We start from the raw sequence: 22960 nt of genomic DNA, 5'->3' as shown, positions 1-22960 counted from the left end.
ATTACATTGGTGGACGTGCAGGTGAATTAACCGGTGATGGTGTGGCTGATCTGGTTAGGTCCTGTGATGGTGTTGCTGGTGTAGATATGTGGGCAGAGTTGGCATCAAGGTTTGTTGCATGGATTGGTTCCTGAGCTAGAGTTATTATGGTGCAGTGTGCAGTTACTGGTGAGAATATATTTCAGGTTGTCAGGTTGTCTGTGGGCGAGGACTGGCCTGCCACCCAAGGCCTGTGAAAGTGTGGGATCATTGTCCAGGATGGGTTGTAGATCCCTGATGATGCGTTGGAGGGGTTTTAGCTGGGGACTGTATGCTTGGCTGTAGACAATGGATCGTGTGATGTGCCCAGAATGGAAGCTGGAGGCATGAAGGTAGGCATAGCGGTCGGTAGGTTTTCAGTATAGGGTGGTGTTAATGTGACCATCACTTATTTGCACTGTGGTGTCTAGGAAGTGGACCTCCCATGTAGATTGGTCCAGGCTGAGGTTGATGGTGGGGTGGAAGCTGTTGAAATCGTGGTTGAATTTTTCCAGAGTCTCCTTCCCATGGGTCCAGATGATGAAAATGTCATCAATGTAGCGTAGGTAGAGAAGAGGCGTGAGTGGACGGGAGCTGAGGAAGCGTTGTTCCAGGTCGGCCATAAAAATATTGGCATATTGTGGGGCCATGGGGATGCCCATAGCAGTGCCACTGATCTGGAGATATGTATTGTCATCAAATTTGAAATAGTTGTGTGTGAGGATAAAGGCACAGAGCTCAGCAGCCAGTTGTGCTGTGGCATCATCAGGGATACTGTTCCTGACAGCTTGTATTCCATCTGTGTGTGGGATGTATGTGTAGAGAGCCTCTACATCCATGGTGGATAGGATGGTGTTTTCTGGAAGGTCACCAATGCATTGTAGTTTCCTCAGGAAATCAGTGGTGTCACGGAGATAGCTGGGAGTGCTGGTGGCATAGGGTCTGAGTAGAGAGTCCAACATATTCAGACAGTCCTTCAGTAAGAGTGCCAATGCCCGAGATAATGGGGCATCCAGGATTTCTGGGTTTGTGGATCTTGGATAGTAGATAGAATAACCCTGGTCGGAGCTCTAAGGGTATGTTGATTTGTTCCGGTGTTAGTGTAGGGAGTGTCCTGAGTAGATGATGAAAACCTACCGACTGCTATGCCTACCTTCATGCCTCCAGCTTCCATCCCGGGCACATCACACGATCCATTATCTACAGCCAAGCACTGAGGTACAACCGCATCTGCTCTAACCCCTCAGACAGAGACCAACACCTACAAAATCTCCACCAAGCATTCTCAAAACTACAATATTCGCATGAAAATAAGGAAACAGATCAACAGAGCCAGACGTGTACCCAGAAGCCTCCTACTGCAAGACAAACCCAAGAAAGAAACCGACAGGACTCCACTGGCCATCACATACAGTCCCCAGCTAAAACCCCTCCAACGCATCATCAGGGATCTACAACCCATCCTGGACAATGATCCCACACTTTCACAGGCCTTGGGTGGCAGGCCAGTCCTCGCCCACAGACAACCTGCCAACCTGAAACATATTCTCACCAGTAACTGCACACTGCACCATAGTAAATCTAGCTCAGGAACCAATCCATGCAACAAACCTCGATGCCAACTCTGCCCACATATCTACACCAGCGACACCATCACAGGACCTAACCAGATCAGCCACACCATCACCGGTTCATTCACCTGCACATCCACCAATGTAATATACGCCATCATATGCCAGCAATGCCCCTCTGCTATGTCCATCGGCCAAACTGGACAGTCTCTACGGAAAAGGATAAATGGACACAAATCAGATATTAGGAATGGCAATATACAAAATCCTGTAGGAGAACACTTCAACCTCCCTGGCCACACTATAGCAGACCTTAAGATGGCCATCCTGCAGCAAAAAAACTTCAGGACCAGACTTCAAAGACAAACTGCTGAGCTTCAGTTCATCTGCAAATTTGACACCATCAGCTCAGGATTAAACAAAGTCTGTGAATGGCTTGCCAACCACAAAAGCAGTTTCTCCTCCCTTGGTTTTCACATCTCAACTGCTAGAACAGGGCCTCATCCTCCCTGATTGAACTAACCTTGTTATCTCTAGCTTGCTTGCATATATACACCTGCCCCTGGAAATTTCCACTACATGCATCTGACGAAGTGGGTATTCACCCACGAAAGCTCATGCTCCAAAACGTCTGTTAGTCTATAAGGTGCCACAGGATTCTTTACTGCTTTTACACCACAGTTAGTAAGTTCTGCATTTTCATATTAGAGTTATTTCAGAACTGTTGGGTGAATACCATCTGGTCCTGATGATAAATTAAACAATAATAAATTAATTTGTTCCTACACCTCTTCTATTGAGACCGCAGTTTGGGACAGTTCTTCAGACTGGCCACCTAAAAAGAATGGCTCAGGTGTGGGGATCTCCCCCATATCCTCTGCAGTGAAGACCAATGCAGAGAATTCACCTAGGTTCCCCACAATGGCCTTATCTTTTTTGAGTGCACCTTTAGCTCCTCAATTGTCCAGTGGCTCCACTGACTGTTAGGCAGGCTTCCTGTTTCTGATGTATTTTTAAAAAATTGCTGTTAGTTTTTGTGTCCTTAGCTAGTTGCTCTTCAAAGTCTTTCTTAGCCTGCTTTATTATACTTTTATACCCAACTTGACAGTTTCTGCTCCTTTCCATTTTCCTCACTAGGATTTGACTTACCATTTTTAAAGGATGCATTTTTGCTTCTAACTGCCTATTTTACACTGCTGTTCAGTCATGGTGGCATTTTTTGGTCCTCTTCCTGTTTTTACTTAGGGTTCACATTTAGTTTGAGCTTCTATTATGTGTTTTAAATAATCTACATGCAGTTTGCAGGCATTTCACCCTTGTGACTCTTCCTTTTAATTTCCATCTAACGAGCCTCTTCATTATTGCCTAGTTCTCCTTTTTGAAGTTAATGCTACTGTAGTGGGTTTCTTTGGCATTTCCCCCACCCCCCAAGGATGTTAAATTGAATTATGTTATGGTTGCTATAACCAAGCAGTTCAGCTATATTCACCTCTTGGACCAGATCTTTGTTCTATTTAGGATTAAATCAAGAATTGTCTCTCCCCTTGTGGGTTCCAGGACAAGCTGCTTCAAGAAGTAGTCATTTATGCTGTCTAGAAATTTTATTTTTGCATCCCATGCTGAGGTGACATGTACCCAATCAATTTGAGGGTATTTTATTATTATTATTGTTATTGCATTTTCTCCCTTGGTAGCCTTTCTGATCTCCCTGAGCATTTCACAATCACCCTCACCATCCTGGCCACGTGGTCAGTAGTATATTCCTTCTGCTATACTCTTATTATTCAAACATGGAATTTCTATCCATAGAGATTCTATGGTACAGTTTGATTCATTAAAGATTTTTACTAATTTGACTCCATGCTTTCTTTCACATACAGTGCAATGCCCCCACCAGCGCAACCTACTCTGTCATTCCTGTATATTTTGTATCCTGGTATTACCGCGCTCAACGGGAGTATTGTGTCCAGTTCCGGTCACCACATTTCAGGAAAGGTGTGGCCAAATTGGAAAAAATACAGAGAAGAGCAACAAAAATGATCACAGGGCTAGAAAACATGACCTATGAGAGAAGATTGAAAAAATTGGGTTTGTTTAGTCTGGAGAAGAGAAGATAGAGAGGGGACATGATAACAGTTTTCAAGTACATAAAAGGTTGGTATATGGAGGAGGGAGAAAAAATTGTTCGCCTTAACCTCTAAGGATAAGACAAGAAGCAATGGGCTTAAATTGCAGCAAGGGCGGTTTTGGTTGGACATTAGGAAAAACTTCCTGTCAGGGTAGTTAAGCATTGGAATAAATTGCCCAGGGAGGTTATGAAATCTCCATCATGCGAGGTTTTTAAAAGCAGGTTAGACAAACACCTTGCAGGGATGGTCTAGATAATACTTAATCCTGCCATGAGTGTGGGAGACTGGACTAGATGACCTCTCGAGGTCCCTTCCAGTCCTACGATTCTATTTCCCATTGATTATCTTCATTCCACCAAGTTTCTGCAAACTTCTCATTTAATGCCAGTCACTTTAGCTCACCCGTCTTAGTATTTAGACTTCTAGCATTTATATATTTTGTCAATATTCATGTGTTACATTTAAATGGGACACTTGTAGGTTTGACTGTTCCTCACAAGCTCCTACCTGGACTTTACCAACTTCTTTCCTATACTCTTTACTAGGATACAGAGTTTCCCCTTTGATAAACTCATCTCCTCTGCACCTGTCAGCTTTCCTCCTGTCATTAATTTAAAACATCCTCTATAACCTTTTTAATGTTACGTGCCAGCAGTCTGGTTCCATTTTGGTTTACATGGAGCCCTCCTTCTGTATACGCTCCTCCTTTCCCAAAACGTTCCCCAGTTCCTAATAAACCTAAAACCCTCCTCCCTGCACCAATGTCTCAACCGTGCATTGAGACCCTGTAGTTCTGCCTGTCTAATGGCCCTGTGCATGGAACTGGAAGCATTTCAGGTCCTGGACTTCAATCTTTTACCTAGCAGACTTAAGTTGAGGACTCTAGATATAATCTCCCTCCATTCAGAGGTTTGGGCTGAAGGGAGATTGGGCCAGTGGGGGACCTGGAGCCCCATGGACCCTGAGAAGGAGACTGGAGTGGGGATTGGGAGCCCCGTAGTTTCCAAGAGGGAGATTAGGACTGCAAGGGCATGGGGGGATTCTGAAGCCCTGCAGAGCCTGAGAAGAAAGTTCAGGTGGGGGGAGCCCCAACCCCCATAACAGGTGACTGAGGGGAGCTCTGAGCCTATCAGCAGGTGGGGCATTGTGGCTAGGCCTCTTTGCAATGTCCTTGGTGTTTCCTGGCGGGGCTTGGCCCGCCTCGCTCACCCGCATGTTGGGATCATCCAAGGAGTGCCTCGCCCGAGCAATCGCCTCCTCTGAGACTCGGCTGTCCCCATTCGACTGGATCTCCAGCACCGCCATCTGCAGGGGAGATCAGAGCTTAGCCCTAGCCCCAGCACAGAGCCCCAGCCAGGCTGGCCAAGCCGCAGCCCCTCTGCTCTCTCTAGGGAGCTCCAACTCAGACATTCCCTGGGCAGGGGGACGGTGCTCTGGTGCCCCTCTGGTGGGATGGGAACAGGTGTCAGGCCAGGCCAGTGACGGTCTCTCAGGCCAGACGTCTGGGTTCCCCCTAGTGCCACACAAGCTGTAGTCATAATGAACAGATCAGATTATGAACAGGAGGCTGCCAGGCAACTCTCCAACACCACATCCTACAGGCCACTATTCTCCGATCTCACTGAAGAATATCAAAAGAAAAAGACGAGATGTGTTGCTCATATCCATTCCAGTTAGGTGTGCGCGCGCCGCGTGCACGTTTGTCGGAAGATTTTTACCCTAGCAACACTTGGTGGGTCGGCTGGGCACCCCCTGGAGTGGCGCCGCCATGGCGCTGGATATATACCCCTGCCGACCCAACCGCCCCTCAGTTCTTTCTTGCCGGCTGTGACAAACTGGGAAAGTTCTTAATGTTTTCTCTGAATACTGTGTTGGTGCCTCAGTGTCCCCATGGCAGTTCTTAAGTATCTGGCAGAGCAAAGGGACAGTGCACCTAAATGCCTGGCGCTCTGTCTCCTAGCAACTGATGGCCTGGGCCCCCCCTCTGCAAAGGTGCCAGCTGAAGGTGTTGGAGACAAAGGGATCAGGTGACCTCCTGGCCCGGGAAAGGAGCTGAGCAGAGAGGAGGGGCTGGGAGGGGTGGTTAGTCTGGAGCTGGCTGGGGTCAAGGGTGGAGGGCAGACCTGGGAGTCTGGCTCACTGCCCCCCAGAATGGACCCAGCCGAGGGGTCCAGTTCGCTGTATCTACAAGCTCTGTTTTAGACCCTGTTCCTGTCATCGAATAAACCTCTGTTTTACTGGCTGGCTAAGAGTCACGTCTGACTGCAAAGTGAGGGTGCAGGACCCGGTGGCTTCCCCAGGACCCCGCTGGGGTGGACTCGCTGTGGGAAGCGCACGGAGGGGCAGAGGATGCTGAATGCTCCAAGGAGAGACCCAGGAGGTGAAGCCGTGTGAGCTTCTTGCCCTGAACAAGTCTGCTCCAAGGGAGAGGAGGCTCCCCAAAGTCCTGCCTGGCTTGGTGGGGAGGAGTTCCAGAGCATCTCCCGGGGACTCCGTGACAACTGGTGGCAGCGGTGGGACGTACTGCACCCCATGAATGGCGCTGCTTGCAGTAAGTGACTGGGGAGCCGTAAAACAAAGGAGGGATAATGAGGACCAGGCGTGCTGAAGGCTCAGAGAGGGACGGTTTCAGGGGGCAGTTAACCTCTGGGAGTGTGTGACCAGCGAGAAGGACTGTTGAAGTAACAGGGTCCCCCTGAGGACTGCAGCGAGCAGTCTCAGGGGCGGAGGAGCTTGCCGCTCGACCCTGGGAGAGAGAAGGATTTTTGCAGTAGCAGGGTTCCCCTGGGGATTGCAGGAGCAGTCCCAGGGGCGGAGGAGTCTGCAGCTCGACCCTGGCAAAGAGGTGGTGACCACGAGAAGGGCTGGCACACCAGGGGTTCTTCCTGGAAACCATGGGGGAGCCAAGAGCACACAGGCTTGTGAGTCCAGAGCCACTTGGGAACGGTGAAGTGATGGCCTATCACCATCTTCTTAAGAAGGACATTGTGATCCTGTGCACAAAGAGAGGGTTACGCATGGGGAAATTCAACAAGGCACAGTTAATCGTGCAGTTGGAGGAGAAGGACCGCTCTGAGGAGCAGATTCCTGGCCCAGATGGGGCTACAAGAGGATCTGAGAGCAGCTGGAGCATCAGCCAGGCATCCCCGGGAGTCTGGCCCCCAATCAGATGAGGGTCTTCACGATTGGGTTCCCGATCAGGAGATTGGAGACGGATGGGATGGGAGCAGAGCCCGAGAGAGCGAGAGGACCGTGAGAGAGAGCAAGAGCCCGAGGAAAAGCTGCAGGAGAAGCAGCAGCAGCGTGGACTGGTGATGGTGGAGCAGAGAGACATAGGGGGCTGCCCAGGGGTCAGTGGGGAAACAAGCCTGCGGGGGCAAGACCCTGGGACAGAGAGAACTGTGGTGGTGCAGCCCCAGATGCTGAGGGACTGTGGGACCTGGGTGAAGTTCCCTGGGGTGAAGCCCCTCACCCTGCCTATGGCCCAGATCCCTGTGCAGACCCAGGAGGGGTCGGGCTGGCTGATAGTTGGGGTTCTCCAGGATATCGGCTCGGAGGCCCTGTTGGGGGGTGACTGTCTCCCTATGGGACAGGATCCAGGCCCCGCTCCTGTAACGGCCAAGGGTTTGAATTCAAATCCAGGGAACCAATTGGCTAGGATGGAAATGGTCAGTGAAAATGCAAATGACCTGGCTGGCAGGGGAGAGGGGCTGCTGGGCTCAGGATACCTGCCTACCTGTAACCAGCCCCCTGGGGCTGAATGGGAGGGAGAGATGCTCCCCGCGCCCCTGCACACCGGAGACGGGGCTCACGCTGGCTCTGATGCTGTGACCAGAGCAGAGAGCTCGCAGCCTGCCCCCACTGGGACAGCAAGGGCAGCGCTGAGCACGGGGGGAGCTGAGACCCCAGCTGAGTGGGGGGACACCCAGGCAGGGCAGGTCAGCTGCCAAACAGGTTTGCCTGGTCCAGATGTGCTGCTGGGAAGTGATTACACAGCAGGGAGGGAGCTACCAGGGACAGGGCTCAGGGGGGCTGTGACCCCAGGCCCAGCCAGCGAGAGGGAGCAGGTCCCACTCCCTGCCCCAGCTGCTGAATCCCAGACCGAGCTGCAGAAAGATCCCTCCTTGGAGAAGCTGAGAGAACTTGCTGGCCACAGAGCTGCAAACCTCCTTGGGGAAGGCTGCAGGGACAGAGTCCTGCAGGAGAAGGGATTCCTGTACCGGGAATGGGCTCCCCAAGGGAAGTAGAACTAGGGGGAATCGGGAGGCAGCTGGTGGTGCCCCAGGAATCCACAGGGTTCTTCCCATTTGAGCTGCTGGATGGGAGGAGAGTGAGGGGACCCCTGGACCTGAAGGGGGAGGATTGGATGGAGAAGGGGGAAGACCCCCTGGGGGATCTCTTCCCTGAGGTGGGAGCCAATCTCCCCATCAGATGTTCCCCGTTCAGAGTCACTGGGAAAGCAGCCCAGAACCTGGAGAGAGAGGTCAAGGACCTGCTGGCTTTAGATGGGATCCAGCCATTTTACAGCCCATGGGCCTCACCCGTGGGGCTGATCCCCAAGCGAGACAGGATGATCTGGTTTTATGGGGGCTATCAGAAGCTTAAAGCCATCACAGTGTCCGATGCCGACCCCATGCCTAGGCCTGGGGAGATTCTAGACAAGCTGAGAGGGATGGAGAACTTGGCCCTGGCAGACACTGATAACATGTGCATCTTTAGCCAGACATGGGAGGAACAGGTGTCCCAGGTGAAGAAGGGGCTGGGCTGCCTCAAGGAGGTGGGACTGACGGTAAAAGCTGGAAAGTGCAAGGGGGGACGGAAGAGGTGTTGTGTCTGGGCCACAAAGTGGGAAGCGGCTGCCCAAGCCCAGAGCTGGCAAAGGCCAAGATAGGGGCTCTTAACCAAGAGAGCCCGAATCACAGACCAGAGGGCTGGGAAAAGACCCAATCCCAGCTTGAACCCCAGGGGTATTGGGGTGGCAAAGGGTGTGGGCTGCATAAACCTTCCCACATGCGGTCTGCAAGTGCCATCAAGCACACCCGACCTAAGGGAGGGCGTGAGACTGGACTGTCCTGGTGTAACTCACACCAAGAGATGGGAGAGATGCTGGGGCATCCATGGGAACCTTGGTGAGTTCGAACTTCCCCAGGTCACTGGCTGGAGTGACCTCGCTCAGTTCGGTCTCGAAGGGGGGAGAGATGTGACAAACTGGGAAAGTTCTTAATGTTTTCTCTGAATACTGTGTTGGTGCCTCAGTGTCCCCATGGCAGTTCTTAAGTATCTGGCAGAGCAAAGGGCCAGTGCACCTAAATGCCTGGCACTCTGTCTCCTAGCAACTGATGGCCTGGGCCCCCCCTCTGCAAAGGTGCCAGCTGAAGGTGTTGGAGACAAAGGGATCAGGTGACCTCCTGGCCCGGGAAAGGAGCTGAGCAGAGAGGAGGGGCTGGGAGGGGTGGTTAGTCTGGAGCTGGCTGGGGTCAAGGGTGGAGGGCAGACCTGGGGGTCTGGCTCACTGCCCCCCAGAATGGACCCAGCCGAGGGGTCCGGTTCGCTGTATCTACAAGCTCTGTTTTAGACCCTGTTCCTGTCATCGAATAAACCTCTGTTTTACTGGCTGGCTAAGAGTCACGTCTGACTGCAAAGTGGGGGTGCAGGACCCGGTGGCTTCCCCAGGACCCCGCTGGGGTGGACTCACTCTGGGAAGCGCACGGAGGGGCAGAGGATGCTGAATGCTCCAAGGAGAGACCCAGGAGGTGAAGATGTGTGAGCTTCTTGCCCTGAACAAGTCTGCTCCAAGGGAGAGGAGGCTCCCCAAAGTCCTGCCTGGCTTGGTGGGGAGGAGTTCCAGAGCATCGCCCGGGGACTCCGTGACACTGGCTACTCTGCGGTGGGGAAGGAGGGCGGGTTTGGAATGGATATGAGCAACACATCTCAAAGAACAACAGTTACAAAGGTGAGTAACCGTCTTTTCTTCTTCGAGTGCTTGCTCATATCCATTCCAGTTATGTGATCCCCAACCCTTACCTAGGCGGTGGGGTCAGAGTGAGATGTGGCAGAATATAAAACTGCTGAGCCAAAGGCTGCATCATCTCTGGACTGTTGAACCAGAGCATAATGTGAAGCAAAGGTGTGGACCGAAGACCAGGTAGCTGCGCGACATATCTCCTGGATAGGTACCCGAGCCAGGAAGGCGGCAGATGAAGCCTGCGTGGTAATGTGGCTTGGGGAAATATGAGCCAAATCATAACAAGTGCAGACGCACGCCGTCACCCAAGATGAGATCCTCTGAGAGGGAACAGGTAGGCCTTTCATTCGGTCTGCTACCGCGACAAAGATTTGGGGCGTTTTATGAAAGGGTTTTATCCACTCAATATAAAATGCGAGCGCTCTACGGACGTCCAGGGAGTGCAATTGTTGCTCCTGTCGCGTTGAGTGTGGCTTCGGGAAGAAGACCAGGAGAAAGATGTCCTGGTTACCATGAAAGGCCGAAACCACCTTAGGGAGGAATGCGGGGTGTGGCCGCAACTGCACCTTGTCCCTGTGGAACACAGTGTACGGCAGATCCACCGTAAGAGCCCTAAGCTCGGAGACTCGTCTGGCCAATGTAATGGCTCCGAGGAAAGCTGTCTTCCAAGACAGGTAGAGTAGTGAGCAGGTTGCTAACGGCTCGAATGGGGGAGACATAAGCCTGGTTAAAACCAGGTTGAGGTCCCAGGTCTGGGCTGGGCGGCGTACTTAGGGGTATAAGCGCTCCAAGCCCTTGAGGAACCTCGAAACTATAGGGTGTGAGAACATGGAACGGCCATCTTCCCCTGGGTGGAAGGTAGAGATAGCTGCCAAGTGTACCCTCAGTGATGATACTGCTAGGCCCTGCTGTTTGAGAGACCAGAGGTTGTCCAAAATAGAGGGAATCGAGACCTCGGAGTAAGATTATGCGTTTCGCACCAGCAGGAGAAACGCTTCCACTTGGCCAGATACGTTGACCAGGTGGAAGGTTTCCTGCTACCCAGGAGAACTTGTCGTACTGATGCACAGCAACATAACTCTGACTGGTTTAGCCATGCAGCAGCCACGCCGTGAGGTGAAGGGCCTGCAGGTCTGGGTGGTGAAGCCTGCCATGGTCCTGAGTCATGAGGTCTGGGTGGAGTGGCAGGGTAATTGGGTTGGCTATCGACAGGTCAAGCAACGTGGTGTACCAGTGCTGCCTGGGCCATGCTGGAGCGATCATGATTAGGCGCGCTCTGTCCCTGTGGAGTTTTAGCAAGACCTTGTGAACCAGCGGGAACGGTGGGAAGGCATAAAGCAGCTGGCTCTTCCACGGCATCAGGAAAGCGTCTGAGATTGATCCCGGGGACAGACCTTGGAAGGAGCAGAACATCTGGCATTTCCTGTTCGCGCGGGAAGCGAACAGGTCTATGTGGGGAAATCCCCACTTCTGGAAAACAGAATGAATAACGTCCGGGCGGATCGATCACTCATGAGACAGGAAGGGCCTGCTGAGTCGATCCGCCAGAGTGTTCCGAACCCCTGGGAGAAAGGACGCTACCAGGTCTATCGAGTGGGCTATGCAAAAGTCCAAGAGTTGGATGGCCTCCTGACAAAGGGGGGAGGATCATGTCCCTCCCTGCTTGTTTATGTAGTACATGGCCGTTGTGTTGTCTGTAAACACTGAGACACAGCGGCCTTGTAAATGTTGCTGGAACGCCTGGCACGCAAGGCGGACTGCTCTCAGTTCTCGGACATTTATGTGTAATGCCAGCTCCTGAGATGACCAGAGGCCTTGAGTACGAAGGTGTCCAAGGTGAGCACCCCAGCCGAGAGATGACGCGTCCGTCGTTAGAGACATTGAGGGCTGGGGTGGATGGAACGGCAGCCCTGTACACACCAGGGAGGGAGTTAGCCACCAGTCTAGGGAGCCTAGGGTGCTTGGGGGAATGGTGACTATTGTGTCTATTGGGTCCCTGCCTGGGCGGTATACCGAGTTGAGCCAAGCTTGGAGAGGACGGAGGCAGAGTCTGGCGTATTTGGTTACAAACGTGCAGGCAGCCATGTGACCCAGGAGACCGAGACAAGTGCGAGCCGAGGTCGTCGGGAAATTTGGTAGACCTCGGATTATTGCTGCCATCGCCTGAAACCGCGGCTGTGGTAAGCAGGCCCTGGCTAGATTGGAGTCCAGGATAGCTCCTACGAAGTCTAACCTCTGCTTGGGAACCAGAGTGGATCTTTCTATATTGATCATCAGGCCTAGTCGTGTGAATAGGTCCTTGATGATGCCCACATGCTGGGTGACTTGTGTCTCGGAGGCCCCTCGGATGAGCCAATCGTCCAGATACGGAAAAACGTGTATCCAACGTCGGCGGAGATAGGCGGCGACTACGGCCATACACTTTGTAAATACCCTTGGGGCTGCAGAAAGGCCAAACAGCAGGACCATAAACTGGAAGTGCTGACGGTTGGCTACGAAGCAGAGGTACCTCCTGTGTAGAGGAAAAATGGCGATGTGAAAGTACGCGTCCTTCATATCGAGGGCGGCATACCAGTCTCCAGGATCCAAGGACAGGATAATGGTCCCCAGGAATACCATGCGGAACTTCAACTTTGTCATAAACTGGTTGAGTCCTCACAGGTCTAGGATATTTCTGAGACCTCCCTTCGACTTGGGGATTAGGAAATAACGGGAGTAATACCCCTTGCCCCTTTTGTCCTTTGGTACCTCCTCTATAGCTCCCATGGCAAGGAGCGTCTGCACCTCTTGCAAGAGGAATTGCTCGTGAGAGGTGTCCCTGAAGAGGGACGGGGTTGGAGGGTGGGAGGGCAGGGTTGAAATAAATTGGAGGTGGTACCCATACTCCACCGTGCGTAGGACTCAGCGATCTGAAGTTAACTGGGACCATGCTGGGAGGAAGTAGGAGAGACGGTTGGAGAAGGGAGGAGAAGGATCCTGGCCTGTAACTGGTATGCCGCTCTTGGGCGCACCTTCAAAAGTTTGTCTTTGGTCCGGCTGGTGGTTTCGAGGGACCTTGATTTTGGCCCCCTTGGGGTCCTGATTGTCATCTACGACCACCTCAGCCACGCCGCCTGCCAAAGTCCTGTCTTTGTCTAGGCGTAGAGTATGGGCGGTGAGGCTGGGGACGGAAAGGCCTACGTTGGGTCACCGGCGTATGCATGCCGAAAGAGCACATTATGACCCTTGTTGTCCTTCAGGCTTTGCAGCCTGGGGTCAGTCTTTTCTGAGAAGAGACCATCAAATGGCAAGGCTTGAATGGTATACTGCAGCTCCGGTGGGAGGCTTGAAACCTGAAGCCATGAGATGCACCTCATGGCAACACCTGAGACCAGAGTCCTGGCTGCTGAGTCGGCTGCATCCAACGAGGCCTGGAGGGAAGTTCTGGCCACATTTTTCCCTTCCTCCAAGAGGGCAGCGAACTCTTGGCGGGAGTCTTGAGGGAGTAGCTCCGTAAACTTACTCACCGCCGCTCAGGTGTTATAATTATAGCGGCTAAGCAGGGCTTGTTGATTTGCCACCCAGAGCTGTAGGGCACCTGCCGAGTAACACTTTGCGGCTGAGTAAGTCCATTCAGTTAGCCTCTTTCGACTTCGGGGCTGGCGCCTGTTGGCCATGGCACTCCCTCTCATTCATGGACTGAAGGACTAGTGAGCAGGGAGGAGGATGGACATACAAGTACTCATACCCTTTAGAGGGCACCATGTATTTATGCCTGACTCCCCTGGCCGCAGGAGGGATAGAGGCTGGAGACTGCCATATAGTATCGGCATTGGCCTGGATGGTCCAAATAAATGGTAGGGCCACTCTGGTGGGGGCATCCGCCGACAGAATGTCCACTACCGGGTCCTCTACCTCCGGGACCTCCTCCACCTGGAGGTTCATATTGAATGCTACCCTCCTCAGGAGGTCCTGATGGGCTCTCAGGTCGATTGGAGGAGGGCCCGAGGAGGATGTTCCTGCCACCGCCTCATCGGGAGAAGAGGAAGAGGAGATGCTGCGGACAAGCAGGTCCTGTGTGGCCTCTTGCTCTTGGGCGACCTCCTGCTCCAGTGGAGCCTGGGAGTCCAGTGGGTGAACTGGGGCTTCCTCCATAGCAGTCGGAGGAGGACGGCTAACTGTCGCCTCTGGCACTCGGTGCTCTGATGGGACAGAGCGGGATGGAACTACTGGTACGCCTTGGGCCTGGTGGTACGCCCAAGGTGTCCAGAAAGACCACTGATGGGGCCTTGGGCCTGGGCCTGGGTCTCTTGGAAGACTCTGGTGGGCACATTGGAATCGCAGTCCTGTGCATAAGAGCTGTCCACGTGGGACAACACTGATACGTGTCTGGATGGCCATGGAGGGGCTGAAAAGCCCTGGGCAGAGTCTCTGTCTCTAGTGGACCTTGCTCTACTCAGCACTGGGGACCAGTACCGGGAGGCATATCGGTACTGGGAACGAGATCGGGACCTGCGACCGCAGCGGTGCCAGGAGGTCGACTGAGATCTCGAGGCTCGACGTCGGGAGTGGCTACGAGAGTCACGGTGCCTGGAGCAATGCTGGAACAGTGCTGAGAGTAGCGGGCCAGTGAGCGGGATACGGAACGGTGCCGCGAGTGCAACCAGTACCGAAGAGGAGAACGGTGCCGGGACTGCGAGCGGCTTCGGGAGCGGGAGCGCCGACAGGACCTGCAACGTCTGCGGGACCGTGATCGTGAACGGTGCTGCTCTGCTGTGCCGACAGAGGATGGTCTTATCAAGGCAGGCTTGCCGATAGACAGTATTACCCGCACCGGCGGTGCTGGGGTTTGAGGCAGCGTTGACTCTGTCATGGCAATCAGATCCCTCGCCGTTGAGAATGTCTCCGGCGTGAATGGAATAGTAAGCTCAACCATGGCTCGCGCCGGGGAGCTGACAGGCACCGGACTCGATGGCCCTTGTGGGACCGGAATCGATGGTGCCGACGTCGTCGGTGCCGTGGCAGGTGTCGGTGCTGGGCGATCCGACCAGACGAGCTCTCTGGCTGCGGTGCAGGTGGCACGGAAGCAGCAGGAGTCTTAGGCTTTCTCGACCTCGGGGAGAGGGAGCGGTGCCGAGTCAACTTCAGTGCTGGCGACGGCTGGTGCCGAGAGGCCTTGGCAGTACCGGCACGGTCCGGTGCTGAGGAGGCGCTTCTGCCCGCCGGTTGACCAGCACTCAGTGCCGAAGGCAGAGGGGTAAGAGCTGCCTCCATGAGGAGCTGTTTTAGCTGAAAGTCCCACTCCTTTTTTGTTCTCGGCTTAAAAGCCTTGCAAATGCGACACTTATCTGTCAGGTGAGATTCCCCGAGGCACTTAAGACAGGAGTTGTGTGGTCTCCTGTCGGCATTGGCTTGTGACAGGCCGAGCACAGTTTGAAACCCGATGAACCGGGCATGGGCCCCGGCACCGGGTGCGGGGAAGGAGCAAATCCCTGAACCCCTCTTAACTATAACACTAACTGTGAACGATAAAAATTAACTATAACTATATAACTTTGAACTATATACACAAAAAAATAACGAGAGAACTATGAGTAGCTAGGGAGGTGGAGGTCAGTAAAACTGCACTCCACTGTTCCAACGACCAAGACGGGCAGTAAGAAGGAACTGAAGGGCCGTTGGGTCAGCAGGGGTATATATCTGACGCCCTAGTGGCGCCACTGCACTGAGAATTTTAAAACTTCAAACTACTAATAAATATCTCTTGTTAAAAATCCCCGTGGGGCCCCATTTCTATAATCTCTGAGGACTCCACAATCTTATCCTCACACTCCAGGGGGTGCCCAGCCAACCCACTAAGTGTTGCTAGGGTAAAAATCTTCCAGCGAATGTGCACGCGGAGTGCGCAGACCTAATTGGAATCGATATGAGCAACACATCTCGAAGAACTGCACTATCTGCTCAAGAAACTCCCTGCTATAGCACAGGAACAAATCTACACAGATACACCGCTAGAGCCCTGACCAGGAGTATTTTATCTGCTACCCAAGATCCATAAACCTGGAAACCCTGGATGCCCCATCATCTAGGCATTGGCACCCTAACGGCAGGATTATCTATTTGGACTGTCACCTCAGACTCTATGCTACCAGCACTCCTAGCTATCTTCGAGACACCATCAACTTCCTGAGGAAACTACAATCCATTGGTGATCTTCCTGAAAACACCATCCTGGCCACCCTGGATGCAGAAGCTCTTTACACCAATATTCCACACGAGAATGGATTACAAGCTGTCAGGAACAGTATCCCTGATGAGACCACGGCACACCTGGTGGCTGAGCTTTGTGACTTTGTCCTCACTCACAACTATTTCAGATTTGGGGACAACTTATACCTTCAAGTCAGTGGCAGTGCTATGGGTCCTCGCCTGGCCCCACAGTATGCCAACATTTTTATGGCTGACTTAGAACAATGCCTCCTCCATAGGCAGCGGGTTATATTCTTTCGTGGTGCCCGAGCTCCAGCAATATTCAGGACTGGGGGCTCTGCTCCACCAATATTTGGAGCTGGGTCTCTCCCCCAGCCCTGCCTGGAGCAGGCCCCAGCCCCCATGGGTCTCCCTCTTGCCCCGCCACTTCCCTGCCTGGAAGAGATCGGCGCACGCCTCTCCCGTGCTTGTGCTGCCGGTGTAGGACATTCCTATGAGAAGCCCTGCTCCTGCTGCCCCAGGGTCCTAGTGCCCCCCATCTGCTAATGGCAGGGCAGGCTACCCTTACCCTGCCCTTCCACCCTAGCCCTGAGCCTCTCCAACGCCCCAAACCCCTCATCCCCAGCCCTCATCCCCCCACACCCTAATCCTCTGCCCCAGCCCTGAGCCCCCTTCTGCATCAGGAACCCTTCATCCTCAGCCCCAACCCTCATCCCCCCACACCCTAATCTTCCGCCCAAGCCCTGAGCCCCCTCATCCTCATCCCCATAGTCCTCACCCCTGCTCCCCTCCCTATTCCCAAACTCCCCCCTTCCCACACACCCCCTCCTGCCCCCAAACTCCCTCCCAAAGCCTGCACCTTCTCACTTTGCACCCCTCCCTTTGCACCCCCTCTCACCCCCAAACTCCATCCCAGAACCTTCACCTCTCACCCCTTCCTGCACACTCACCCCCTTCCTCAGCCCGGAGCCTGCACCCAGCACCCAAATTCCATCCAAGAGCCTTCACCCTGCACCCCTCCTGCACCCTAATCCCCAGCCCAGGACCTGCACCCCAGACCTCCTCCCCCCACCCAACCCCCCTCCCAGAGCCTTAGGCAGGTAGGGGGCGGAGTTTAGGGTGGCGGGTTCTGGGCACCACCACAATTTCTACAAACCTGCCACCTATGGCTTCCTCAGCTCTCATCCCCCAGTGCCCCTCCTCTGTTTGTACTACATTGATGACATCTTCATCATATGGATCCACGGGAAGAAGGCCCTTGAGGAATTCCACCTGGATTTCAACAATTTCCACCCCACCATCAACCTCAGGCTGGACCAATCCACACAAGAGATCCACTTCCCGGACACTACAGTGCAAATAAGTGATAGTCACATAAACACCACTCTATACCAGAAACCTACTGACCGCTATACTTACCTATATGCCTCTAGCCTTCATCCAGGACACGTCGTACGATCCATTGTCTACAGCCAAGCCCTAAGATACAACCAAATTTGCTCCAATCCCTCAGACAGAGACAAACACCTACAAGATCTTTATCAAGCATTCTTAAAACTACAATACGCACCTGGGGAAGTGAGGAAACAGACTGACAGAGCGAGATGGTTACCCAGAAGTCACCTACTACAGGACAGGCCCAACAACGAAAATAACACCACTGGCCATCACATACAGCCCTCAGCTAAAACCTCTCCAGCACATCATCAACAATCTACAACCTATCCTGGAAAACAATCCCTCACTCTCACAGACCTTGGGAGACGGGCCAGTCCTTGCTTACAGACAGCCCTCCAACCTGAACCAAATACTCACCAGCAACTGCACACCACACCACAGAACACTAACCCAGGAACCAGTTCCTGTAACAAACCCCATTGCCTACTATGTTCCCATATCTATTCTAGCGACACCATCAGAGGACCCAATCACATTAGCCACACCATCAGGGGCTCATTCACCTGCACATCTACTAATGTGATATATGCCATCACATGCTAGCAATGCCCCACTGCATGTACATTGGTTAAACTGGACAGTCTCTACGTAAAAGAACAAATGGACACAAATCAGACATCAGGAATGGTAACACACAAAAGTCAGTAGGAGAGCACTTCATTCTCCCTGGACATTCGATAACACATTTAAAAGTAGCCATTCTTCAACAAAAATCTTCAAAAACAGACTTCAAAGAGAAACTGCAGAGCTAAAATTCATTTGCAAACTTAACACCATTAATTTGGGCTTGAATGGGTAGTGGGAGAGGCTGGCTCACTACAAAAGCAATTTTCCCTCTCTTGGTATTGACACCTCCTCATCCATTATTGGGAGTGGACCACATCCACCCTGATTTAATAGGCCCTGTCAGCACTGGTTCTCCACTTATAGGGTAACTCCCTTCTCTTCATGTGTCAGTATATAATGCCTGCATCTGTCATTTTCACTCCATGCATCTGAAGAAGTGGGTTTTTTAGCCACGAAAACTTATGCCCAAATAAATCTGTTCGTCTTTAAGGTGCACTGGACTCCTCGTTGTTTTTGTGGATACTACCCCTCTGATACTATTTCCACTCAGGGCTCCTTCTGACCTATGAGTCTATGAGGGCCTCTCTCCAACCCATTGTGGGGAAGATGAAGTACTCAATCCATTCCTGAAACTGGCCTGTGGGTCCTGCCCAGAGGGGCTGGTGTCAGGGGATGGGGCTGCAGAGGGAGGGACTGGCAGCCCTGCTCCCTGGGGCCCCGAGCTCACCAGTACAGGCAGCAGTGGATAGACACTCCCTGGACACATCCCCTGGGGAGGGCAGCAGTGCAAGTCCCCCTTGTGAGCAGCTTCTCCCACTGGCCAAGGGAAACCTCACACCCATGTGTGTAACAGGCCCTAAGGGAAAAGACCGGTATCAACTGTGCCCTCAGGTCAGGCAGGGCCTCAGCAAGAGGCGGGTTCAGTCTGGACAGAGATGGCTAAGGGAGGCTTCTCATTCTGGGAATGGGAGTCATAAGTGGGTGGAGCTAGTTCTCCCACCGCTCCCCAGAGAGGGTAGCTGGGGCAGGAAGAAATGGTCACCCCAGGAGCGGAGCCTCCATCACAGCAATGGGGAATGGCAGGTCCGCAGAGCCTTCATCGGAGAAGAGAGGGTCTAGAGCTGCCCTCACAGGGGCAAGTGGAGGGCACCCAGACTCCATTCGGCAGGGAGCTCCTTGGCTGAGCTGAGATCCCCTTGCTCCTGCAGGGTCAGGGGAATGAATTCACCCTGCCTCAAGCCCCAAGGGAGACAACCCTTCGGGGAGTTCCTGGAATCCGTAGTGGGGTCTCCTGGCTCCTACCTCCAGGGCGCACATTCCAAAGGAGAAAATGTCCACAGCTGTCCCGTCAGCTACATCTGCAAAACCAAACCAGACTGGTGTTCTAAGCCATGACCAATACTGGGAACACCCCAATACACACCTGCCCTATGCCACATACATACCCCGCTCTGCCCTATGCATCACCATGCCCCCCGCATCTTCCCCATTTACACCTCCCCCATGCATCTGCCCCATGGCCCCCTTTTCCACCCTACACACCTGCCCCATGCCCCTCCCCAATACCTACTCTATGCCACCCCTCTTCCCTCCCACCGCAGGAGGGAGCCGAACTTACGGCCATACTCTGGGGGGAAGAAATGCAAATTGCGCTGCTCGTCTCTCTCAATCCTGATGGGGCTTCGGAGATCGTCAGGGATGGCTGCATGAGGGGGACAGAGCATTCAGAGTCAGAAACCCCCTAGCCCACAGCTTGTCCCCCAGGCTGTGTTCAAAGACCTAGATCCAGGGAGAGAACAGGAGACTGCAGGGATCTCTGCATTTGCTCCGAACTGCAGCCTGCCCAGCTCCCAGGTAGTCAGAGCCCCCACAGCTCCTGCTCCCTTAGAGAGATTCCTCTCCTGTATCTGCAGGGGCAGAAAGGTCCCTGACCGGAAAACCAACTCTCAGAGGGAAGATGATCTTCCCCAAAGGCCTTCAGAGATCTCCTTCCACACAGTATCAGCACAGGCCCCTAGTGTCTGTTGTGCTTAATGGAACTAAACACTTAATCCCAATTGTAAGATCAAATGCAAAAGGTACATGCCAGTTCATAAAATGTCACAATAGCCCACTGTGACATTCTATCCTTGGGGGAGCGTGCTGTCACCCCCATATTCCTCATTTTCATATAGTTCTGATCTTACATATAAAGCATGCCTTGTAAGGTATCAAGGGAAAGGTTATGATCTGCTGAAAGTCAGTTCTCCATCCATATATGTATATCATTAACGCATATGAAGTTATGATAATTGTGTAGTATAGTTGTCACTAGAACATGCTGTAAGTTGGGGGAATCAGCCAGATATTAGCTCCCCAGAGGCAACAGCAAGGAATGTAGCCAACACTTGGGCGGGGTGTCAACCAACCATCAACACCCATTGTCCAGCAAAAAGCGACAAAGAGTCCTGTGGCACCTTATAGACTAACAGATGTATTGAAGCATAAACTTTTGTGGGTGAATACCCACTTCGTCAGATGAATGTAGTGGAAATTTCCAGAGGAAGGTATAAATATGCAGGCAAGAATCAGGCTAGAGATAATGAGGTTAGTTCAATCAGGGAGGATGAGGCCCTGTTCTAGCAGTTAATGTGTGAACACCAAGGGAGGAGAAACTGCTTTTGTAGTTGGCTAGCCATTCACAGTCCTTGTTCAATCCTGAGCTGATGGTCTCAGATACAGTTCTTTATATCTCCTTGTCAAGTGCTGGAAATGGGCCATTTTCATTATCACTATTTTCTCTCCTGCTGACAACAGCTCACCTTAACTGATCACTCTCCTTAAAATGTGCATGCTAATAAATTAAATAATAAATAAATTAATGGAGATATCTCCTAGAACTGGAAGGGACCCTGAAAGGTCATTAAGTCTAGCCCCCTGTCTTTACTAGCAGGACCAAGTACTGATTTTGCCCCAGATCCCTAAGTGGCCCCCCAAGGATTGAACTCACAATTCTGGGTTTAGCAGGTCAATGCTCAAACCACTGAGCTATCCCTCCCCCATTGTTTCATGTTCCCTGTGCATATATATATCTTTCTTCTGTATTTCCCACTACATGCATCCAACGAAGTGAGCTGTAACCCATGGAAGCTTATGCTACAATAAATTTGTTAGTCTCTAAGGTGCCACAAGTACTCCTATTCTTTTTACGGATACAGACTAACACGGCTACTACTCTGAAGCTCAGCAGTTTCTCTTTCCTGAAGTTTTTTTGCTGTAGGATGGCTACCTTTAAATCTGCTATTTTGTGTCCGGGGAGATTGAAGTGTTCTCCTACAGGTTTTTGTATATTGCCATTCCTAATATCTGACTTGTGTCCATTTATCCTGTTACATAGGGACTGTCCAGTTTGGCCGATGTACATAGCAGAGGGGCATTGCTGGCACATGATGGCGTATATTACGTTGGTGGATGTGCAAGTGAATGAACCCGGTGATGTGGCTGATTTGGTTAGGTCCTGTGATGGTGTTACTGGTTTAGATATGTGGGCAGAGTTGGCATTGAGGTTTGTTGCAGGGATTGGTTCCTGGGTTAGAGTTACTATGGCCTGTGAAAGCGAGGGATCGTTGTCCAGGATGGGTTGTAGATCACTGATGATGTGTTGGAGAGGTTTTAGTTGAGGAGTGTAGGTGATGGCCAGTAGAGTTCTGTTGGTTTCTTTCTTGGGCTTGTCTTGCAGCAGGAGGCTTCTGGGTACACGTCTGGCTCTGTTAATTTGTTTCCTTATTTCCTCATGGGGGTATCACAGTTTTGAGAATGCTTGGTGAAGATCTTATAGGTGTTGTTCTCTGTCTGAGGGGTTGGAGCAAATGCGGTTGTACCTCAGCGCTTGGCTGTAGATGATGGATCGTGTGGTGTGTCCGGGATGGAAGCTGGAGGCATGACGATAGGCCTAGTGGTCGGGGGGGTTTTGGTATAGGGTGGTGTCAATGTGACCGTCACTTATTTGTACCGTGGTGTCTAGGAAGTGGCTCTCCTGTGTAGATTGGGCCAGGCTGAGGTTGATGGTGGGATGGAAGCTGTCGTCCAGCAAGGGAGCTACAATGTAATGACTCACCTGCATGAGGCCACAACAGGGGAATTGCTCAACCTTGGTTGGAGAGACTCAGCCTATGTCTACACTAGAAACTTCAAAGCGCTGATCAAAGGGGAGAGCCTGGGTGAAGAGCAACCAGCCAGCCTGAGGTGAGAAGCATCTAAGTTTGTAAGGACATTGAAAGTGTTAAGATCAGCTTAGAATGTGCTTTGCTTTTATTTCATTTGACCAAATCTGACTTGTTGTGCTTTGATTTATAATCACTTAAAATCTAGCTTTACAGTTAATAAATCTGTGTGTTTATTCTCCCTGAAGCAGTGCGTTTGGTTTGAAGTGTGGCAGAGACTCCCCTTGGGATAACAAGCCTGGTACAGATCAATTTCTCTATTAAATTGACGAACTTATATAAGCTTGCAGCGTCCAACGGGCATTAACTGGACACTGCAAGACGGAGGTTCCTAGGATTGTTTCTGGGACCGGAGATATTGGCTAGTGTCCACAATCCAAGGAGCAGCTGACATGCCAGAGGCTGTGTGTGACCAGCCCAGGAGGGGGTTCTCACAGCAGAGCAGGGTAAGGCTGCCTCCCAGAGTCAAGGATCGGAGTGACCCAGCCGATCACCGGCCCAGATAACACCAGAGGGGAATGTCACACCCCTCACTTTTTATCTACTTGGAAGTTAACCATGGAAAACAAGTCAAGTTGTTTTCAACAAATGAATGATATGAACAAGTGCAAGAGAAACTGGATTAGTCCAAGCAAAAAGGACCCTCTGATATGATTCAACGGCTGTTGAACTCAGCTTGCTAACAACAGAGGAAGTGGAGCCAGAAATTGATGAACCAAAATTGGTGTGGTGGATATTAGGCCTAATTGGGGGACAAAATAATGAGGGGATGGGCTATGCTGCCCCCTTTTGCCCTTTTGGGGGGGTAGGTTCTTAAAAGGAGACTTTGAAAAAAAAACCTCCTTATCTCTCATCCCATCT

General features: G+C 52.1%; 1 protein-coding gene across 4 annotated transcripts in view; it reads right to left on the bottom strand.

Annotated features, from left to right (window-relative positions):
- NRBP2 (nuclear receptor binding protein 2) overlaps window positions 1-22960 on the bottom strand; it is a 76846-nt gene that overhangs the window by 16897 nt on the left and 36989 nt on the right. For 3 of the 4 annotated variants that reach the window (XR_007772497.1, XM_050939395.1, XM_050939394.1), the window contains 3 exons: window positions 19516-19599; window positions 19200-19255; window positions 4928-5023 (listed from right to left, as the gene is read on the bottom strand). Coding sequence is in view for 3 of the 4 variants with exons in the window: in XM_050939395.1 (XP_050795352.1) it covers window positions 4928-5023; window positions 19200-19255; window positions 19516-19599 (236 nt within the window). In the remaining variant the exon portion in view is untranslated. The remainder of the gene's footprint in view (window positions 1-4927; window positions 5024-19199; window positions 19256-19515; window positions 19600-22960) is intronic. The other variant, XM_050939396.1, reaches the window with a different exon arrangement.

This window comes from Gopherus flavomarginatus, chromosome 2 (assembly GCF_025201925.1).
Source record: "Gopherus flavomarginatus isolate rGopFla2 chromosome 2, rGopFla2.mat.asm, whole genome shotgun sequence".
NCBI classification, from domain to species: domain Eukaryota; kingdom Metazoa; phylum Chordata; order Testudines; family Testudinidae; genus Gopherus; species Gopherus flavomarginatus.
Note: the sequence above shows the minus strand (reverse complement) of the source record. Positions and strands in the feature narration are given on the sequence as shown.